The sequence below is a fragment of the Anas platyrhynchos genome, chromosome 7, assembly GCF_047663525.1.
Source record: "Anas platyrhynchos isolate ZD024472 breed Pekin duck chromosome 7, IASCAAS_PekinDuck_T2T, whole genome shotgun sequence".
Classification (NCBI taxonomy): Eukaryota; Metazoa; Chordata; class Aves; order Anseriformes; family Anatidae; genus Anas; species Anas platyrhynchos.
In genome coordinates, this window is record NC_092593.1 from 30,415,747 (window position 1) to 30,434,554 (window position 18,808).

At 40.6% G+C, this 18,808-nt stretch overlaps 1 protein-coding gene across 12 annotated transcripts in view; it reads left to right on the top strand.

Annotated features, from left to right (window-relative positions):
* The window catches only part of AGAP1 (ArfGAP with GTPase domain, ankyrin repeat and PH domain 1), a 362,269-nt gene that overhangs the window by 250,584 nt on the left and 92,877 nt on the right, over positions 1-18,808 (top strand). For all 12 annotated transcript variants that reach the window (XM_038182545.2, XM_038182547.2, XM_038182549.2 and 9 more), the window contains one exon: positions 17,192-17,353. In XM_038182545.2, the coding sequence (XP_038038473.1) occupies positions 17,192-17,353 (162 nt within the window). The remainder of the gene's footprint in view (positions 1-17,191; positions 17,354-18,808) is intronic.

Here is an 18,808-nt window from a genome sequence, read left to right on the forward strand (position 1 = left end):
GCTGCCTTCTGAAAACAGAGTTTAAAATCTTGGCCATCTCAGCTCTCAAGTTCGTAGTTGCTTAAGCATGGCCGTTTCTGGAGCTCTCGACTTGTGACCAGCATCTTCAGGAGCATGGTGTTTGCATCAGGATGATACGGATTTTGATCAAGGGTTTTCTCAAGCCGTCATCCTGCACTTCAGCCTACATGACAGCAAGAAATGCTTCTAAGCAGAGTGATAAAATTCAATGATATGGTTCACTTCTGTGTTCACCCAGCTTACCTGTTCCTTTGGAAACTGGTTAGTCTCCTAGGGCAGTCAGTGTTCTTCTCCAGCTTGTTTTTCTTCCAGCAAGGAGAGTATTTTCTCTTTCACCCTGTGCTAATGTACACGGCCCTTTAGACTAAACTAGTTTCAGTTAAGGCTGTGTACTCGACTCTCTTCTCCTGAGCTGCTTTGTTATTTTAACCTACCTCAATTCTACCCTCCTTTTTAAAGGTTATACCAGACCTTCAGCTTTTTTGTGCCCTTCTTTTATACTGTAGCTCTTCAAAGAAAAGTTGCAGAACATTGTGTGTTTTCACTGGAATGAAGGCAAGTGAAAGACAAGATTTAGTGTCTGGTCTTCTACACCTGCCGTGCCTCCAGACAGGTGAGCAGGTACTGGCCCCTAGCCAGCTGTGGAAACTGAGGCTGTAGTGGGACTCCTCCAAATGCAGAATTCAGTGACTTCCTAGAAGTGCCATGTAATTAATATGTTGAAAAGTAGAAAAACAGCATCTTCCCTTTCCCTTTACTTTGTAATGCTTCGGAAAGATTTGCTGGGCTTGTCTTTTGCTCCTGGTACTATACCACAGCTAGCTGTAAATTACTGGTGAAGGGAACCTATTCTCCTACACAATCTCTGTACTCCAAATAGATGCAGTACCTTTTTCTGACTTGACATTCATATGTGATTACTTCTGGATCAAAAGAGATGACAGCTGGAATTATCTATGAAATATTAATTCAAAAAATGAAGATGACTAGTGGGTAGTTATGAATTAGCCTGACTTAATTTCTTGCAGAGGTTCCACTTTTTAGAAATAAGGGAAAGTTGCTTTATTTTCCTACGTGAAGGAAATTGTGCTAATAGTGAATTTTAGGCAACTAAATGCCAGCATAAACAGAGGTATTGTAATAAAACTGCTGCAAAACATCAAGAATAATTCATTTCTATCAGTGTATCATCTTTCAGTAAGCTCATAGATGTGTCCTTTATGCTGGCAAGTTGACGCATGAAAAACCCTTTTTAATTTCAGGGTTTTTTTCTCCATTAAAAGATTTTGAATTTTAGTCATAAAAAGATAATACTGTGAAAGCAGCAGGTATGGAGAGAAGCTAAGCATCTTTTGGAATTCAAATGCCAATGTACTGGAGGATATGTCTGCTTATTGTCACATGGTTTTATTGTAGACAAAATAACATATTGGGATTCAATTTTTCTCTGCACCTTTTTTTTTCACATTAAATTAATACTTTGTGTGGCTCTGGAGAACTTTTCAAAGTCTTCCGAACCAGACCTTTGGTTTCCTGGGGCTTCTGTCTTTCAAGCAGCTGTGAACATCTCCTAATTAGATAAATTACTTTGTAGTGGGCAGAGCCACAAAACAGGAGGTGCTGGATAAATTAAAGGGGAAAAATAGAAAAATCCATTCTCTGAAATGGAATGCCCCACTGCTTTATGACTATTACTGTTGTAAGGTTTTACATTTAAGTACCTGAGGTTTAAAATTAAATGTCTAATATAATTTGGCACTGGTAACATGAAGCCTGTGACTGCCCTCAGAGAAAATCTAGACAGCTTAGTTCAGTGTTTCAAATTGCTGTCTGCTTGATAGTGAGCGCACCGTGCGATTGGGTCACTATTTAGCTAAATACCACATGCTGTTCGGCATAATTTTAAATTCAGTAACATATTTGTCTTAAAACTTAGAAATTTAAAAAGACCGTTCCAGTAGTACATGAAAAATTAATGCTTTTTACATTTTTTTCTTACTCTTGTAAGTACTTGACAGAAGTAATTTTAGCAGCAAGAGAGAATAAAAACTGGGGGCAGTAAATCCCTGTCCAGGAACCTCTTGTGTGGATTCTTTATGGACCCAGAATTGATCTACATGTCAGATCCTGATGTAGTTTAAACTGTTTATCACCCTAATGGTGGTAGAGAGACCATGAACATCAACTTATAATCCTCCATGAAAGAAATTGGTGTTTGCAGTCAATGAAGGAGCAGCTTAGCTTTATTGATAGATTTAGAACAATTACTGCAGCTGCAACTATTGGCTGATAGGTTTTCCTGGATCGGATTGGAAGCCTGCGATTTATTTATTTATTTATTTTTGATAAATCTTGATGGATAATTTTTTCCCCAGGAATTCTCTATTGTTGCTCTCTGCTGGGGAATAGCAGGGTCGTCTGGTCTCAGGAGAGCCGTTTGTAATCTGCTCAGGTGTCAAAGTTTGGTTCAAGACAAGGCATTTCTGTGTTACAGATGTGCCTTTGTGGCACACCTCTTAGGTCTCCTGATCGGTATGGGAAAGAAATGTACATCTGCATGATTCTTCTTCTGCACCTTCAGCTCTTACTTTATTCCTTACATTCTGCTTGTTTCGTGAACTTGCTTAGCTAGAAAAAGTAGGGCTGTTCCGAGGAATCTCAGAAATGCTGGCTGGGAATACTGCTGTGAAGCATCTGAAACTTGAGCAGAAAACAGCTTTCCAATAGATTAATGATTAATATTAACTAATGGTGTTGCTGCCATTAATGAAAGATGGTGCTGTCTGTTCTTCAGTCTTTTACAATTTGCACATCTTTTTAAAGAACTTGAAGGACAGGTCCTCAAACTTAACAACAGTGTGTGTGTGTTTTTTTTTTTAAATGGAAGAAACCACAGCCAGCTGTATTAGATAGCCAAAAAAAATGAAGTTCACAAGACTTAACTCACAGAAAACTGAGGATGAAGAATTAGCGTATTCATTCTCTTGTTAAATGTTAAGGTTTTCGTTTGGCTTCTGTGCCCTGAGAAATATCAGTCAAGAATTCTTTAGAGAGACAATCTTAAGTGTTTTGCATGGGACGGGGATTTCTTTACTCTGGACTTCCAAACTCTCTTTTGAATTCCAGCATGATATAAAATTCTGCAGATATAAAATAAATCAAATATGTGTTTAAATATCATCCACTTAGGTTTTATCACTATACGATTGCTTCTACAGGCCATTTGATCTCTGCTGTAATTTATATAAATTGTAATACCTGGTGTCTTTTCAGTTTCTAACAGTTTGATGTTAGGGTTTATTAATGTGAAATTGAGTTCTCACTGTGCCATGGGGTATGAGAGGTCATTGGAGTGTTTATATTAATGCAGACCTTACAACTTGCCTTACTTTTCTGTTCGTAAGCACTTGGAATGATTAAATGGGGAAGTCTTGTGCTGTACATCGTTGTACCATTTCCATTTCAAAACTGAACCAGAAAGCATGTTTTAGAGTTGTTTGAATTCAATAGGCAAGTTCTCGACTAGGATAAATTACGTAATTTCAAATCCATTTATAGAATTTCAGAATTGTGTTAAGTGGATATAAATGGCTGAGGCTGGAAAAGCTTTTTCATCCTTCTTAAAGAGGAAATAATTAACTGAAAAGCAAATACAAAGAAAATTCCTCATTTTTCTAGCTGTTCTATAGCTGTTCTGGTGTTTCCTGCAGTTTGTTAATACGTAATACTGTAAAATTCACCACATATTAGAAGGTATGTGTGCAAGGAGTTTACCTTGCCTTCAGGAAGAGGAAGGAAAAAGGAACATTCATATACTTTTTATGCCCTTTAGTGATCAACAAACAAAGCACTTCAGGGTAAACCCTGCTAACAACCACATAAACCTATTGCCTTTATTTTCTAAACAGTCTAACATGCCTTGAGGAAACCTGGGTTTTAAAGGACTGCTTTTTTAGCAGTTTCAGAAAATCGGCCCTTTCAGCCTGAAGTTTCATACTCAGAAAGTTCCAGGATCACACTCCAGGTGACGTCCTTGACAAGCTCTTACCTGAAGCACCTCAGTCAAGCAGGATTGCACAATCAGTGCCTGTGCCGTTACTCAGTCTCAGGAGGGAATAGGAAACTGTTCTCTCACAGCTGCTGTGGCACCTTCTCCCCAATTAGCTGTGGCTAATAACATATGGCAAGAATTATCCTGCAGGACTTCGAATTTCAGATTGACTTTAGTTTATACACAGGGAGATGCAGTTTTGTGACCTGTGGTTCCCCAAAATCATGTAAGGCATGCTGGGAAGAGTAAGTGCGGAGTATGGGTGTGACAAGTAAGTTCCTTATAGTAATAAGTTGATCTCTAACTTCATCTTTGGTTTCAAAGCCTATTACAAGTTGCTGTACCTCACTCTTGAGGAAGAGGACAGGAATCTTCCTCTCGTGTTTTCCTGGTCAAAGAAATTTGCCCAATTCCCCAAGCAGCCTGCCACAACTGCCTTGTTTTGCCTGGCCTTCACTTGCACAAAATCATGTTGTTTCTAAGCATCCTGTACCTCACTCTAGGATCCTCACGATGAAGTGGGTGAGGTAGGGGTCTTGGTGCTCTCCTAGGAGCAAGACATTGCAGCGAGATGTTATTCTGTGGTGGTCTTGTAGGTATGCCATGTGTTGTGTTTCCATTGCAGCATGATGAACAGGAGCCTGATGATACCCAAAGCCTCTCTGAAAGTTAAATGAGAACCTACAAGACGTGTTGTTTCATGCTAGTTTCTATAACTCTTTAGAGGAGAAGGCAGCGTATCACTTCGGTGCTTGGCTAGAAACGGGAGGTCAGCAAGGAAGTGTAAGTATTGTCTGATTGAGAATTAGTTGGGAAGGTGGCACATTGCCTGTGTCCAACCCGAGCTGGAATGTGGAGAGGAAATGTGAAGCTTCTGAGATGTGGGCAGATGTCCCTTTTCTCTTTGCAGTGAGCTTTCTTCTCCAAAGAATGAGGACAAGTTGTCTGAGAAAGGCTTCGGAGCATTAAACCAAATGATGTACCTTGTATTTTCTGGGTACTTATTTGTTGCCTAACTGATGTGCATGAGGAAAACCTGTGCAGTTGTACAGATGAAGAACACTGTGAGGCTGTACTGCAGGCAACAGAGGAAAAACCTCTGCAATCCACTCCTCTGGTGCAACAGGGGTTCAAACACTGCTGGCTTGCTTTCTGCTCTCAGCATGCCTTTTTTTTGCCAGGTTATCCAGGCTGGGGCTGCAGTTCAATGGACCTCAAACTGCAGGCGAACTGTTGCCATTGGGTCCCACTGGACTCCACATCCAGCACAGAATGTATTACTGCAAGATGAGCTGAAAGGATGAAATACATGAGAGCAGTTCCTTGGTCCTTGTATCCGTGATGAAGGGGTAGAGATGGTGCTTATGCTTTGAGTCATCGGCAGTGAGCTGCTGCTCGTGAAAGGCTTAAACCGAGCTGCACTGAAGTTTTAGTTTAAGAAGGGTTTTGGGAGCATGGGCATTTCTGCACAACTTTGGGTTTGAACTAAATATTTCTATACTTCCTTAGCGGTGCTGGTTAAATACTGCGTTATGTTATATGGATTTTTACAGTTCTGCAGCTCTCCAGAAAACCATCTGCTTTTCTTGTTTAAGATCATCTTCTTTCCAAGCTCCTCCCACCCCCAATTAAAACATAAAGGATTGTTGCATGTTTCAATTACATCCTGTGCTTGGTTCCACAATGACAAGAAATGTGAGTTTTCATCTTCAGATAATTTGACATTGGCAACCTCATGCTCATCTTAATCTTGTTCACAGCCTGAAGTGCCAAATGTCTGTCAATAAATTGTTTATGTGACTAAATTAACTTTGTGAGTGGAACTATAAAGCTTTGCTTTTCCCGACATTTACTTATGGATGCTTAAATGCATATTTTGCATTTAGTTTAGCTTAGAATTTAAACAGAAATAGGAATATGTACGGCATGTTCCACCTAATGGGAGGGGAAAAAATCTGGTTGCTGATGTTGATTAATCTGACGCGATTGCCCAGCTTTGTTCAATGAATCTATGCTTTTTCTGCCTGTGGCTGGGGTTGGTTGTCGCACCTTCTCTTTTTGTCCCCAGACACTCCCCACCCAAGAGGAGAAAAACCAAACAAACCTCAAACCAAAGCAGTTCTGTTTCTTATGGAGCATAAACTTTAGCCTGACAGGGTTGGGAGAACAGCAAACGTGCTCTTGATCAGGCTTTAAGCTCCAGCCTCGGAGAATGCTGCACATTTCTGACCTTTCAGGTGCGGGGTTAGTGTGGTGCAGTACCACTCATGGGATGTAATCATCCCCAAAAGCCAGCACTTAAAAAGAAAGGAAAGGGGATACCTGGCACTGATATCACTGGAAACATGTGGCACTTTTACCTTCAGGTTGTGTTTAAATGTGTATCTCCACAGCTGCCTCCTCGTCTAACAGCATCTACAAACCGGTTGTCTGTAGCGCAGATGCTTGATGTTTGGCAGATCCAGCACATAAAAGTCTGTAAAATATACTCAGTTCTCTGTTTCTCTGTATTAGTATCTGTCAGAAGGGAGGGTTAATGCTGCAGATGACTGTGCCCCTGTACAAGATGAGTTCTTCATCAGGAAAGCAGTCCTGTAATCTCATTTGTATAAAGAGGGAGTTTAATCTTTCAGATATATTTTTTGTTGTTGTTGTTTCTTGTTTAAGATTGCTTTAATCTTAAATGTTTGTAGTTCTGGAATGAGTTTTGCTGTGATCTTTCTTGGCAGGTGAGTCACCAGATGGTGCGAGATATACTATCAGCTGTGATTGTTTTTCCCAGTATCTCAGAAATAAATGTGACCTGTGGTCTTAGAGCACTGTAATAGTGACAGAGGCATCAACACATTGACTACATCCAGCAGCAGCAGGAGGACAGATCTTTTGGCACGAGCTATTAAAAGTCGAAGAGCTGCATTTGATTTAAGGATGCCTGTATGCATTCAGGAGTGATATATCTTGATAAATTATAATTGCAAGGAAATAAGTGCACAAGCATGATTCACACAATATCCTACAGGAGCTTATGAACTTACAAAAATAACTTTATATTATTTTCCACAAAAAAAAAAGTCAGAGAGAAATGTTCTCAGGTCAACCTATGGGAAAGACATAACACTTCCCGTATTTTAGGACCTTTTAATTAAGACTTAATAGGGGAAATGAGTAAAATACCCTGATTAGAACACTTTTATTTTTCTTAACCATTCAGTGTAATCTAAATTTTTATCATCTGAATTTATATAATAACAGTAATTGAAATTGTAAATTTAGGTAAAGTTTAGTAATGTTTTAAACACAAAGTTGAGAAGGTAAAAGGTTACGTGTAGCTACAATTGAAGTAATTCCCAATTTCAGATTTTTTTGTGTCCATACTTTTGAAGTTGAAACAGCTGCTTGTAGTAATTAGACTTCTTGTTTAATGTATGTCCAGAAGCACAGTGCTTTGTTTTGCCAGTATCTGGATGAAGTGTGTGCAAGAAACTCAGAAGATGCTTTTATTTCTTCTCAGGCTTAATGAAGTTTCTGTTCCAATTAACATGAGTGCTTGCCTCATCAAGCATGTCTGTTTGCAGTCTCGGTTTCTTTCCAGTCCAGATCACAGAGCACTGGGTACGGGGATGTTGTGTATACTTTACCTATGGAATCCAACACTTCAAAGCTTCTTCACAGTATGTACGGATCAAGGAGTGAAAGAAGCCTCTGTTAAATCTGATACACATCCCCTTCACAACCTGCTGATTGTTGGGGGACAGCTGAAGCACGGAGGCTCGGACTTCCTGCAGGTGGAAGAGCATCTCCTTTCAAGTCTGCGGGCTGTTCATTTGTTACAGTTGATCTAATCCCTTAATTCCGTGATGGTGTGTGCCACCCACAGTCCGCACTGATGAGGAGTATCCAGTTTACAGGTCTGTCAGTTGAGGCTGTTTGTGAGTGACTTTTCTGAGGCATGGATATTGGGAGACCAAAAGAAGGGCCCTGACTTCAGTTATCATAAACTCTCAAAAGAGCTGGGAAAAGCTGTAAGCAGTACTTGATAAAATAAAAAATAATTTTAAAATGTTTGTCAATAATGTTTGTATCCTCTGACACATAAAAGGGAACAAGGAGATAGTTTTATGTGAAGAGCAAGATGTGTTTTCCTTTTCAGCTACAGCCTGTTGTAAAAGTACGTTTGTTTTTGCCTTTAAGAGCATCGTTGGTGTTGCCGTCATTATTTCTTGTCCTTTCTGATGCTTGTGGCATGCATTACCAGGAGAGCCGTAGCCTTTTCCTACCTAGCATGATGTACTTAGCTGCCTATTTAGAATACGGCAGCTGTCCAGCTTAAGTTGGAAGATGTTAACAGTAAAAGTCTCTTGGCTTTTCCAAAACGCTGATATTCGGGCTTGTCACAGAAGTCCTGTGGACTGACAGTTGAGTTTGATGATCTCTTCTCCATTACCAGTGACTGGTTTTGATGCTTAAATTATGCAGAGGTTATGCAGACTGAAGGTTAAAGTATAAGGCTAGGGCCAGAATACATGGCTCTTTTTCTGGCTCTGAGCATTTCTTTGAAGAGAGTCAGTTCTTCCTTTATTTCAACGTAAGCAGAGTAAGGCACACAAGGTAAATATTTTAGTAGAAATTGGTTCAGTAAGGCATACATTCATTATTTTCCAAGTGCCTTGAGACCTCAAGGCTCTGTTTCAAAGCAAAATGTTGATGAATGAAGTTTTTTGCAATCAGAAGACAATGCTGATTGTTAGATCAGGGCGGAGCTCTGACCCCGTCTTTGTAGTTGAGGTGAATTTATTATTCACATCATTTTGACTGAGGATATAAATTAGTATTTTTTCACACAGTCTAGTATGTACTTAATCATTATCTAGCTTGTTCAACCAGGATGTATTTTTTTTAGCGGTACTCCAAGTGTTTATTTTCCTGCAAATCACCGTTAATTGGGATGGTCTTGATGGGGTCACTAGGTACGACAAACAGCACTTGGTAATTGTTGCTGAGTATCTACCTGGCTTCGGAGGTTTCAAGGCCATCGAGACCAAGTGGCAGAGAGACTAGCCAACATGTGTCCTGGGATCAAAACAAGAGATTCTGCCCTAAAACCAATCACAGCCGTATGGTCTGCCTTCAGAAGGACCATCCATCCTTCGTTGTCAGTGGGGTGGCTAGGAGCTAGTTACCTGAATGAGCTAATCCCCAGGGCAGCTATATTTTGTAACGCTCCTCACCTCTCCATTTTGTATGAAGGTGACGGGTGGGAGAAGAAATCCCTGTAGCATCATCCACGCTGCTGTAGCAATTCAGGGTGACACCGTGTAAGAATCACATCCATCTTCTCCACAGATCTGAGCCTGCCCAGCAAAAGCTAGAGAATCAGACATCCCTTATACATCTAGACTCTAAATCCATTCAGTGAGAGCTAGGACGTTGCTTTGCCTTGGGACGTGGTGGCATCCAAGACTTTTTCTATTTCGTTGTCCTTATATATCCAAACAGCTCATCACATTTGGTCTTTCCACAGGGCATATTCAGCATACATACAGCTAGTCTTCACCACGTTGGCAATGTAGTGGGGTCACTTAGGGAAAGATGCTTCCTCTCCTTGTATCAGGTCATAAACTTCTGGACACAAGGAGCTCACTTCGTGAGATGGCTTTGAAAGGAAGTTAACTGGATGTGGTTTCCCCTTTTCTTGCTAGCAGCGTGCAGATTTCTAGGGAGCAAATGTGCTTTGCGAGCACAGTAATACATTGCTCCTTAGGAGGGAAAATGTAGTGAGCAACGTTCTTTTTTTTCCTTTTTTTTTTTTAAACACTGTGTTGTATTCTTTGCTTTCATGCCTCCTTTATGATGGCTAGACATTGCATGTTAGTAGGAAGTGAACTAGAGGTAACTTTGTCTTTCCTTCAGATAAGAAAGATTGTAACAAGTGTCTTACTATCCTTGAAATTATTGAAGCCAGTCCTTCCGATGTATGTGCCATAGTGTGATGAGACTAACTTTCTCTCTCAAGTCTGTGGATTATGTCCCTTGCTTGTCGCAAAGTGCCTTATTAGGCTGCCAAGTGGAAATGATCCTTTCATGCCAAACATGCCTTCAGGTCTGCTTTGCTTGAGGCATGCTAAGATGTATCAAAAGCCAGAACCTCCAAAAGTAGGGAAATCTTTTTTGTCAAGAAGGAACCTTTGTTTTTCTTATTTAATTGAAATTGCCATTAGAGGAAAGGAGACGGTAACTTGGGCATTCAGTGGGGCTTTCTGTACATGACAGGATAGCTTTGTGATTTACAGGCTCTAGACATAAGGCTGGAAAAATGGTAGACGCCGTGGAAAGAGAATACTCCTGAGGCTCTTTCATCTCCATCCCACAGTTCTGCTCAGAGCTTCCTTTTAATTTCTTTCAGTGCAGCAGGTTAATTTAAGCCCTCAATAGCTTGAATGTCCGAGCTAAATCCAGCTAATCAATGACCAAATGTGCCCGGTTTCTGCCGAAGGTGTGAGCCGGCTGTACTGGAAAAATATTTGCATTTTTTCCCGTATGCTAAAATCTCGTGCCACCCCATCTCCCCCACTCACAAGTGTTTATCATCGTCTGCAGGCTTCTGCCGAGCTGCACTTTTGACAGGTTTTTAATGTCAGCCCTGTACATCCGTGCCTGGCTCCAGCCTTACGCAGTCATTGTGCAATTGCAGCATCCCTTTAACTTCAGTTTGAGGCAGAGTAGGAATATAAAGAACTTGATAGAACATTTATGGTAATAGCTGTAAAGAGAAGCTGTAGAGCATTGGATTTCACAGCCAGAAAAATCTCAGCTCAGGGAAATAGGTCTGAAATACAACTACAGATGGTTTTAGTCTATTGCTTCCCCGTTTAAATAAAAGGATTGCTTTTCTCGCCTCTATTTAAAACACATGTGTAGAAGATGAAAGTGTCCAGCTATTTTTTTATTATTCAGTCCACCAGCTACCGACATCTTTGGCTTATTTCATTTCAACACTAATAGCATAGTAAAAGTTCTGAAACACGCTCGTTGGATTCAGCCTTCCTTGGGTCGTGGCAAAGATTCCTGCTGCAGCCAGAGCTGTTGCTGTTGTTTTCGTCATCAGTGCTTTCTTTCTCTGTTGAACCTGGCGATGTTAATTGTGTTGCTGCTTCTGCTCTTTAATTGATCCCATTCACCGTTCCTGCTTTTGTGTAACGTCTGACTTCTTGTCACTTCGGAAAATCAAAAACCCAAATTAATCAATCTCCAGCCTCTTGGGAATAAGGCCGCATTAGGGAGCTGGGCTTGACAAAAAGTCTAATTTCACTTTGAAAGCCTGTTGGAAAATTTTAACAAGAAGATGCAAGAAAAATGTAAACCAGATCAAGCTTGACTTTGGTCTGTGGAGAATAGTATCACCTGTTGAGTTTGTTTCAAGTTTTTGTAAATAGGTGATTTGACAAAAATATAAAATAAATCAAAAGACACAAAGATAGAAAAGGTCAGAATATCCTTGTTTCCACTTTAAATCGTTACACAGGAGAGAAAAGGTTGTGTGTGAGAGAGAGAGAATAGGAGCCGTGGGCCAAAGACGAAGCTTCATTCGCACACTTTTGTATCTCAGCTCAGCCTTTGTGCTGTGCTATTCCTGTACAATTTATGTTGCCCGTTTTTCTCAAACTTAGGTCCCCCCCCGTCTTTTTGCCCTGGCTTGGGGCACTCCCTCCTGTTTTTTCTTCCTAATTTCTTCCCCTTCTCAAATCCAGCAGGGCTCTTGCGACGTCCTTAGCACAAATGGAGTTGTCTTCGGGATGTTTGTGGAGTGTGTTCCCCAGAGGAGAGCTTATAAGGGAATAAGAAGTGGGATTTTTGCGGAATGTTAACTTTTACAAACATCGTATAGTACTGAGAGAGGCTATCAAACGTGTTTCAGATGGCAAATAAAGTGCAGTACAACAGCACAGCCCTTGAGACTCTGCCGAGGATTGCTTGATTTCTTTTTTCATTTAATGTTCCATCTCATAATTCTGGATTGTAGTTTTAGACAACGTATTTCTTCCCTTCTGCCTCTCATTTCTCCTACCAGTATTTGTCATAATTGAACGGAATTTCTTTTATGACTATAATTAAAAAATGCATCTAGGAGAGAGGCAGGCAAGGAACTTGGTTTGCATAATAACAGCTGCATTGGCTTTTTTTGGTTTTGTAATTTCTACCAAATGAGTGATAGGCTTGAACAAGGAGACCCTTACACCACGTGCCATGCACTTACAAAAAAAAATCCACACTTTGACAACAGAGTGATCTTTTTTGATATCCCATCTCTTGGTAACTTGAGGGTAGCAAGCTTCACTTGTTGCTCCAGGTCATGGAGTGAGGTACTGAATTTTTTAAAAGGGCCTCGAATAGCTTGCATAGATTGTAGACTTACTCTCAGTATATGGTACATTGACTATTTTAACGCTTTTCTGGAATGAGCACCTCTTCATAGCATTTTGCTAGCACCTCTCCCACTCCTTGGTGTAAGCTTGTTGGTGTTTCATGAACATCAGGCTAGAAGCTCTCGTTTTGTCATTGGCATGGGACGTCACCAAACGTGCATGTGCAAGCCACAGTGCCTTCCTGAAGGCATCACAAACATGCAGAGGTGAACCACGAGGGCCTGTGCTACACCAGCTCTTACAGGTGAGCCTTGTTAACTGCTCCAGCCCCACTGCTTGGCACTGGGGAGGGACAGGAGAGGCCCCGTGCCTTCTCAGCCATCTTCTGCAGGTGATGGCTGCAGCCCAGCCATGCTCCGTCCTGCAGGACACGACACTTCAGCGGTGTTGCTGCACGTCATTTACAAACCTGGCACGGCAGTTCGGGAGCAGAGGGTGTGCTGGTCGGCATAACTGGCTCCCAGCTACGTGGCAAGGAGAGAATTTTGTCCTTAATGCTGTATAATACAGACATACACCCTGCAGATGATGACCATCATCGAGTAAAGCTGCCCGTACAGTCCATCAAAAACTGCAAAGCTAATGATGGGCTGGGCAGATAATCGTGGGAGAGTTAATTGTAAGGTTCGATATGCCATCTTGTCAGCAGAGATAAGTTGTCACGTTTTCCACTTGAGCTGAAACTAAATGATTGTAAAATAAGTTATGAGTGTCCTTGGGCCTGTCTGCCAGAATGATGGCTAAGAATACATTCCTGGCCCATCAGTCTCAAGCAGCCTGCTTGATATTTATGCGAACTGAATGTTATTTTATTCCCCCTCTAGTCATGCTTGTCAGCTTCCCGAGTGAAAAGTGAAACTGCTTCTTTGACTCATACTTCAAGTATTGAAGCTCGGAGAGGCTGCAGATTGTTATTATTATTGCTAGTATTATATATTTTTTTGGGTGTGCGTTGAACATTGATGCCCGATTGGGAAGAACTAATGGCTGACATTGAACGTACAGGATGGCTGCAAAACAGCCCATCCCAGCCCAGTGAGACGCGTCTTATGAGTGCTCGTGCCTCTGTCAAAGCTGGTTTAGATGTGGAGTAATGAGGCGCTTGCTTTTTTAATTTGGCGTGCCTTTTTCTTTTCCTTTTTTTATATTTAATAGCGCCGGCAGTGGTCGTCTGTTCTCACGCGTGGTAATTGATACAAAATAAAATGCATTATTTGTATTCAGTCAGGAGTATGAAATTGCTTTCAGCGGGCTGAAGCCTGAACTCATTTACAGTTTTCCGAAGCAGGGCTTTCAGGAGCCCTCTTTTCAATTTGAAGAATACCTTGTCAGGCAAGAGAAGTAGTGGGAAATGGGAAAGCACGGCGCGTAAGCCTAGCACGTTTTGATTGCTCATATTTTAAGCTGGTGGAATGTTAAATAACTCCCATCTCCAAAGGGTGGTCCGGGAAGCTGGGATGCAATGCGGGGCGTTCGTGCACCAGCAGCATCAGCTCGGCACCTGCATACAGGCGATGCGTTCCCCTCCTGGTTAGGGGGAGGGAATACCTCGGGCTCTTCCCGTCAGCACGGCGTGACCCAAGGACAGCAGGTTATTACCAGGCTGTTATTCCCTGGAAAGGGCTGCGGAGCACGAGGATTTACCGTAGTAGGGTAATTCTTCAGGTCCGCAGCGCGAGTAGTTGGACTGCACGTTTATAAGCATCATCGTTTTTCAGAGCTCATAAACAGGCTTTGTTTGCATAATTTATAGTCCGGAAATTGGACTAAGCTGCAGTAAGCACACAGCTTTACATGAGTGTTTTTGAGCAAGGAAGGGTTTTGGAGGATGCCCCTCCGTGTGCTACTGGGAGGGCTTGCAGATGTACACAGAGCTGTTACGAATTTGCCTTTTTTTTTTTTGGAAATCTGACTGTAGCTTACAACAAGCTCTCAACCATTGTGCCTGTAAGAGCGCTGAAACATACACTCTGCCGTTTCGTGGCACAGTGTGGTTTCTTCTCCATTTCGCAGGTCCTGCTCAGGGCATCGTGACTGACGTTCAGGTTGTCGTACGGCGATGAACGCAGCGTGCATACTCCAGCCCCACAGATGGGAGCGCTGGCAAACCTAGGCATGCAGCTCCAATATATGGGAGCAGCCTTTTGAAAGGCATGGGGGAGACTGGTAGAGATGAGTTTTCCTGGATGTTTTCTCCCCCTAGTAAAACAGGATAATTTTTTTTTTTTTAAGTGAAAGCTGAGAACTAGAGGCCTGTCTGTGTGCTACATTCCTCGTATTATCTGAGGGGGGGAAGTGAAGCATTTTTGAGAAATTATATTACACTGTTGCTGGCATACTCTCTGGGATTTGTCCATGATATTTATGAATTGCCGTGTCCTGGTGTGTTTTTCTTGATTTAGAAAGCAAATTAAAATCAACGAGACACAGAGTTTGCTACCACATATGAGCAGCACCTTGCAGCATCCAACTCTGCAGCTGGCCTGTCTCAATATGAGAATTTTCATTTCATTGCTGTAAAGTTTGGTGTTTATTTTTGTTTTATTTTATTTTTATGTGCCCAATGTAGGAAGCCTTCCCAAGTCTCTAACTGGAGGAAAATATTTAGACCTGGAAGTAATGAACTTGCGTCCTTGTTCATGCCTCTGTATTGCTGTCACCCTCTTGTGAATCTCCCCTTCTTTCAGTGTCAGGGAGTAAAAGGTGCCAGTAGCCCCTTTGCCAAATGCATGCTGAGCACGGGTTTGGTTTCTCAACAGGGTTTGCCTTCCTCTCCACTTGGAGAGGTGGTAAAGCTTTCAACATTTCTTGTTCAAATACTTAAAAAAAATCTCCTGTACAGGTATATACTTCCTTTTGTGGGTAAATACTTGGTTATTGGTTTCAGAATAGGAGGCATAGGGAATAAGAACAAAAATCATTGCTATAAAGGCTATGGATGGACTTTGATTTGGGCCTCATTGACAGCCAATTAACTATATAATATGTCCTGCACCAATAACTTGCAGCTCAACTTTAATAAAACCTATTAAATAAACTTTAGAACAATAAATAAAAAAATGTTTCTTTACCAAATTGACATTTGTACAGGGATTTAACTACTCAAAAAATAACATGAAAATCTACTTTTTAAATAGTCTCTGACTTGACATTTTTGTAATGTTTTAATTTATCTGAAGTGCAGCCCTGGTTTGGTGTCTAACCAAGGTTCTGGAGATGGCTTCCATTTAAATAATGTCCAGCACTTCAAGTAAAGTATAGAAGTTACATGGAATTAATATATATTGAAATGTGTTTAGCACTAATCACAGCCAGAAAATCATTTGCTATTAAACTAAAATCACATTGCCAGCCTTGGGGAAAAATACTAGATTAAGGTTACTTGAGTACTTGCTATGTAAAAGAACTCAGGCAGTGACTAAAACTTGAAGCACATCCTCATTTGCTAAATTTTTGTTAAATATTGCTGTTAGATGTTTCTTGGCTGAAAAAGAGAGAGAACTAGCTGTGTTTCTTGCAATTGTTCTTAATGTCCTTTCAGTTCGTATCAAGATATAAGTGGGTTTTGAGATGTATTTTTTTTGAGTTCTTAGTGGGTAAGAGATGCTGAGGATCACAGTTCCAGTGCATATCAGGTGATTTGTTCTTTTGGGGTTTTATCCTAGCAAAGAAATGAGAAGATTGGTTTGTTGTTTATTAAAAATGCACGACCTGTCTGAGTTGGCCTTCACTTCCTTTGTCACTTTGATATCAAGCAGAGTGGCAGGGAGTGCTTGATCCACTGATCTGTCTGTCCTCAGCCTGGGGGGAGTCTGCTGGTGCCAGTGCCTGTTACAGCCCTTTGCACTGAGATCCAACAGAGATTTCAGTCAGTCTGTGTGGATGAAAACTCCTTGGTTATCGGACAGCAAGTTTGTCCTGGGACATGCTGTGGCCCCAGGGAGGTCATTTTATTTTGTGCTACTCAGGTGTTACTATAGTGTATTACTACCAGCCATTACATGGGCCAGGGAGTCGACTGCGGGTCTCTGCTGATGAGCAAGAGGCATCATCAGCCTTTCATATTTATTTGGTTGTATGGGCTACTTCGTGGGGATGGGTGAAAATTACTTGGTCATTAGGTCTTAAAACTGTGCTATGTTGTGCTACCATAGAAAATACAGTGGGAAGCTAAACAAGCTACTGAACGTGGGGTTTTTTGCTTATTGGGAGCATGTAATAAGTGACCTGTTACTACACAATATTAATTTTACCACGCATATGTGAGTTGCACATATGGAAAAAGAGAGTTGTTTTTCCATCTTGATTATTTCTACCACCTCATCTTTGTGTGTCTGTCTCTAATATTAAACAGAAGCAGATAGTGAGCGTACAGTGGTTGTTGTGGTGACTCTGTACCATTTTGTATTAAAATGTCCTAGCACTACATGAGTAAATTTGAGGGTTAGTAAGATTTTTGTAAGAAAGAGCAATTGAAAGTAATAAACTGATTTCCAAGTTGCGTATCTGTACCTTTTTGCAAAAGTAATGGATATTGTTAGAGGCTCTCCTGTAGTCACTGGAAGTCAAAGAGCTCAAGAGGTTAGCTGCTAACAGATAGTAAGGAGTTATATCTTGGATTCTAGAATCATTAATTTAAGTGATGCAGTATTTTTCCTTTTTATTTATTTATTTTTTTTTTTTTCCCAAACTGCAGATACCGGGTTAGGAGATTCTGTGTGTTCAAGCCCAAGTATATCCAGTACAACCAGCCCCAAACTCGATCCGCCTCCTTCACCTCATGCCAACAGAAAGAAACATCGCAGGAAGAAAAGCACCAGCAATTTCAAAGCTGATGGTATCTCAGGCACAGCTGAAGGTAAGCTTACTGGAAGGTCTCAATTTAGATAATATTTTGTCATTTATTCCAAAGGGCATTGTTAAGTACGACCCAACTGTGTTGTTGGTTTTGCATACAGAAGTTAAACAATTATATTTAAACAGATAAATTAAAGACGGATCTTCTAATGATGAAGCTCAGTGATATGTCGCGTGACAGCAAATTCTGCTGTCTGAAACATGTTTGGAAACAATTTTTTTAATTAAAAAAAAAGTCTCCCCAGGCTGATACGGAGCATCATTAGTGGTAAAGGTAAGGTACAGGCATACTTGTAAGGTTTAAAAAGAAAGAAGTCAGATTCACTCAATAGCCTATACATCATATTAGAATTTGTATATTTTCTCAGTGTTATTAAATCTAGTGTTACCTCTTCTGCTTAGACACATCTTGTGCTCTAGAATTGTGAATGCTTCTGATGCCCCTTATTGTTTGAATATTCAGCTGCTCAGGGAAAGATTATGTTATTTGAGGATAAAAAGGAAAGGGGAGAGTTTAAATGTTTGGGTTCTTTTATAAGAACCAGAAAGCAAAAGCCAAAAAGAACTTCTTTTTTTCCCTTAGTTTAGCTTACTATTTCCAACATGAGCACTGCTATAGCTGTTCAATGCCTTTCTGAAGGAGTAACAATGTGTACAGTGGCCAGGTATGATATAAAACATGCTTGTATCTTTAGAAAAGAAGAAAAGAAACATGCTAGGATTCAGCCAAAAGAGCTCCAGAAAAAAAGATGAACAAGGGTAGTTGGAAAGCTCAGAAACTGGGGAGTCAACATATAAGGAGAGATGAAAAAGGGAGACAATGGAATAACCTTGTTGGAAAAAGGGGAGTGTTAAGTAAGAAAAAGATGTGGTTGTAAGCATTGGAGAGTAAAAAAATAAAAAATAAAAAAATATAAAAAAACAGCAAATTCAGTATCAAAGAGTGTTGGAACAAGTTCTGAAAAAAGGATGACAATTGCAGACAGCTGAAGAGGCATTAAAAATAGATGTGATAATAGTATACAACTGAGAAGGGGCATGTTAACTACTACTTAGTCATCCTTATTTTCCATTTATTTAATTTCCCAATTGCACTTCTATCACATACAGAATTTATTTCCTCAACTATCTATACAAATCCTTTTAAAAAAAAAAAAAAAACAGCCTTTTTCATAATGGCTCCTGTTGTGTTCTCTTTCCAGTCATTTAACTATCTTTACTGTTAGTTTCCCCCTAGTTATGGCCTGCAGCCAAATTTTATTTTAAACTTCCATTTTTAATTTATCCTTTTTTTAACAATCCCCTTTACACCACTTATTTTCATACCTCAATGGCAAGTTACAGAGGGGATTTTTCAGAGCACTCACCATTTGTCCACGAGTATTTTGTGGAAGTCAATATGAATCAAGACCAGCTGGGTATCAAAAGCCTTTGAAAATCTCTTTCTAAGTAGTTA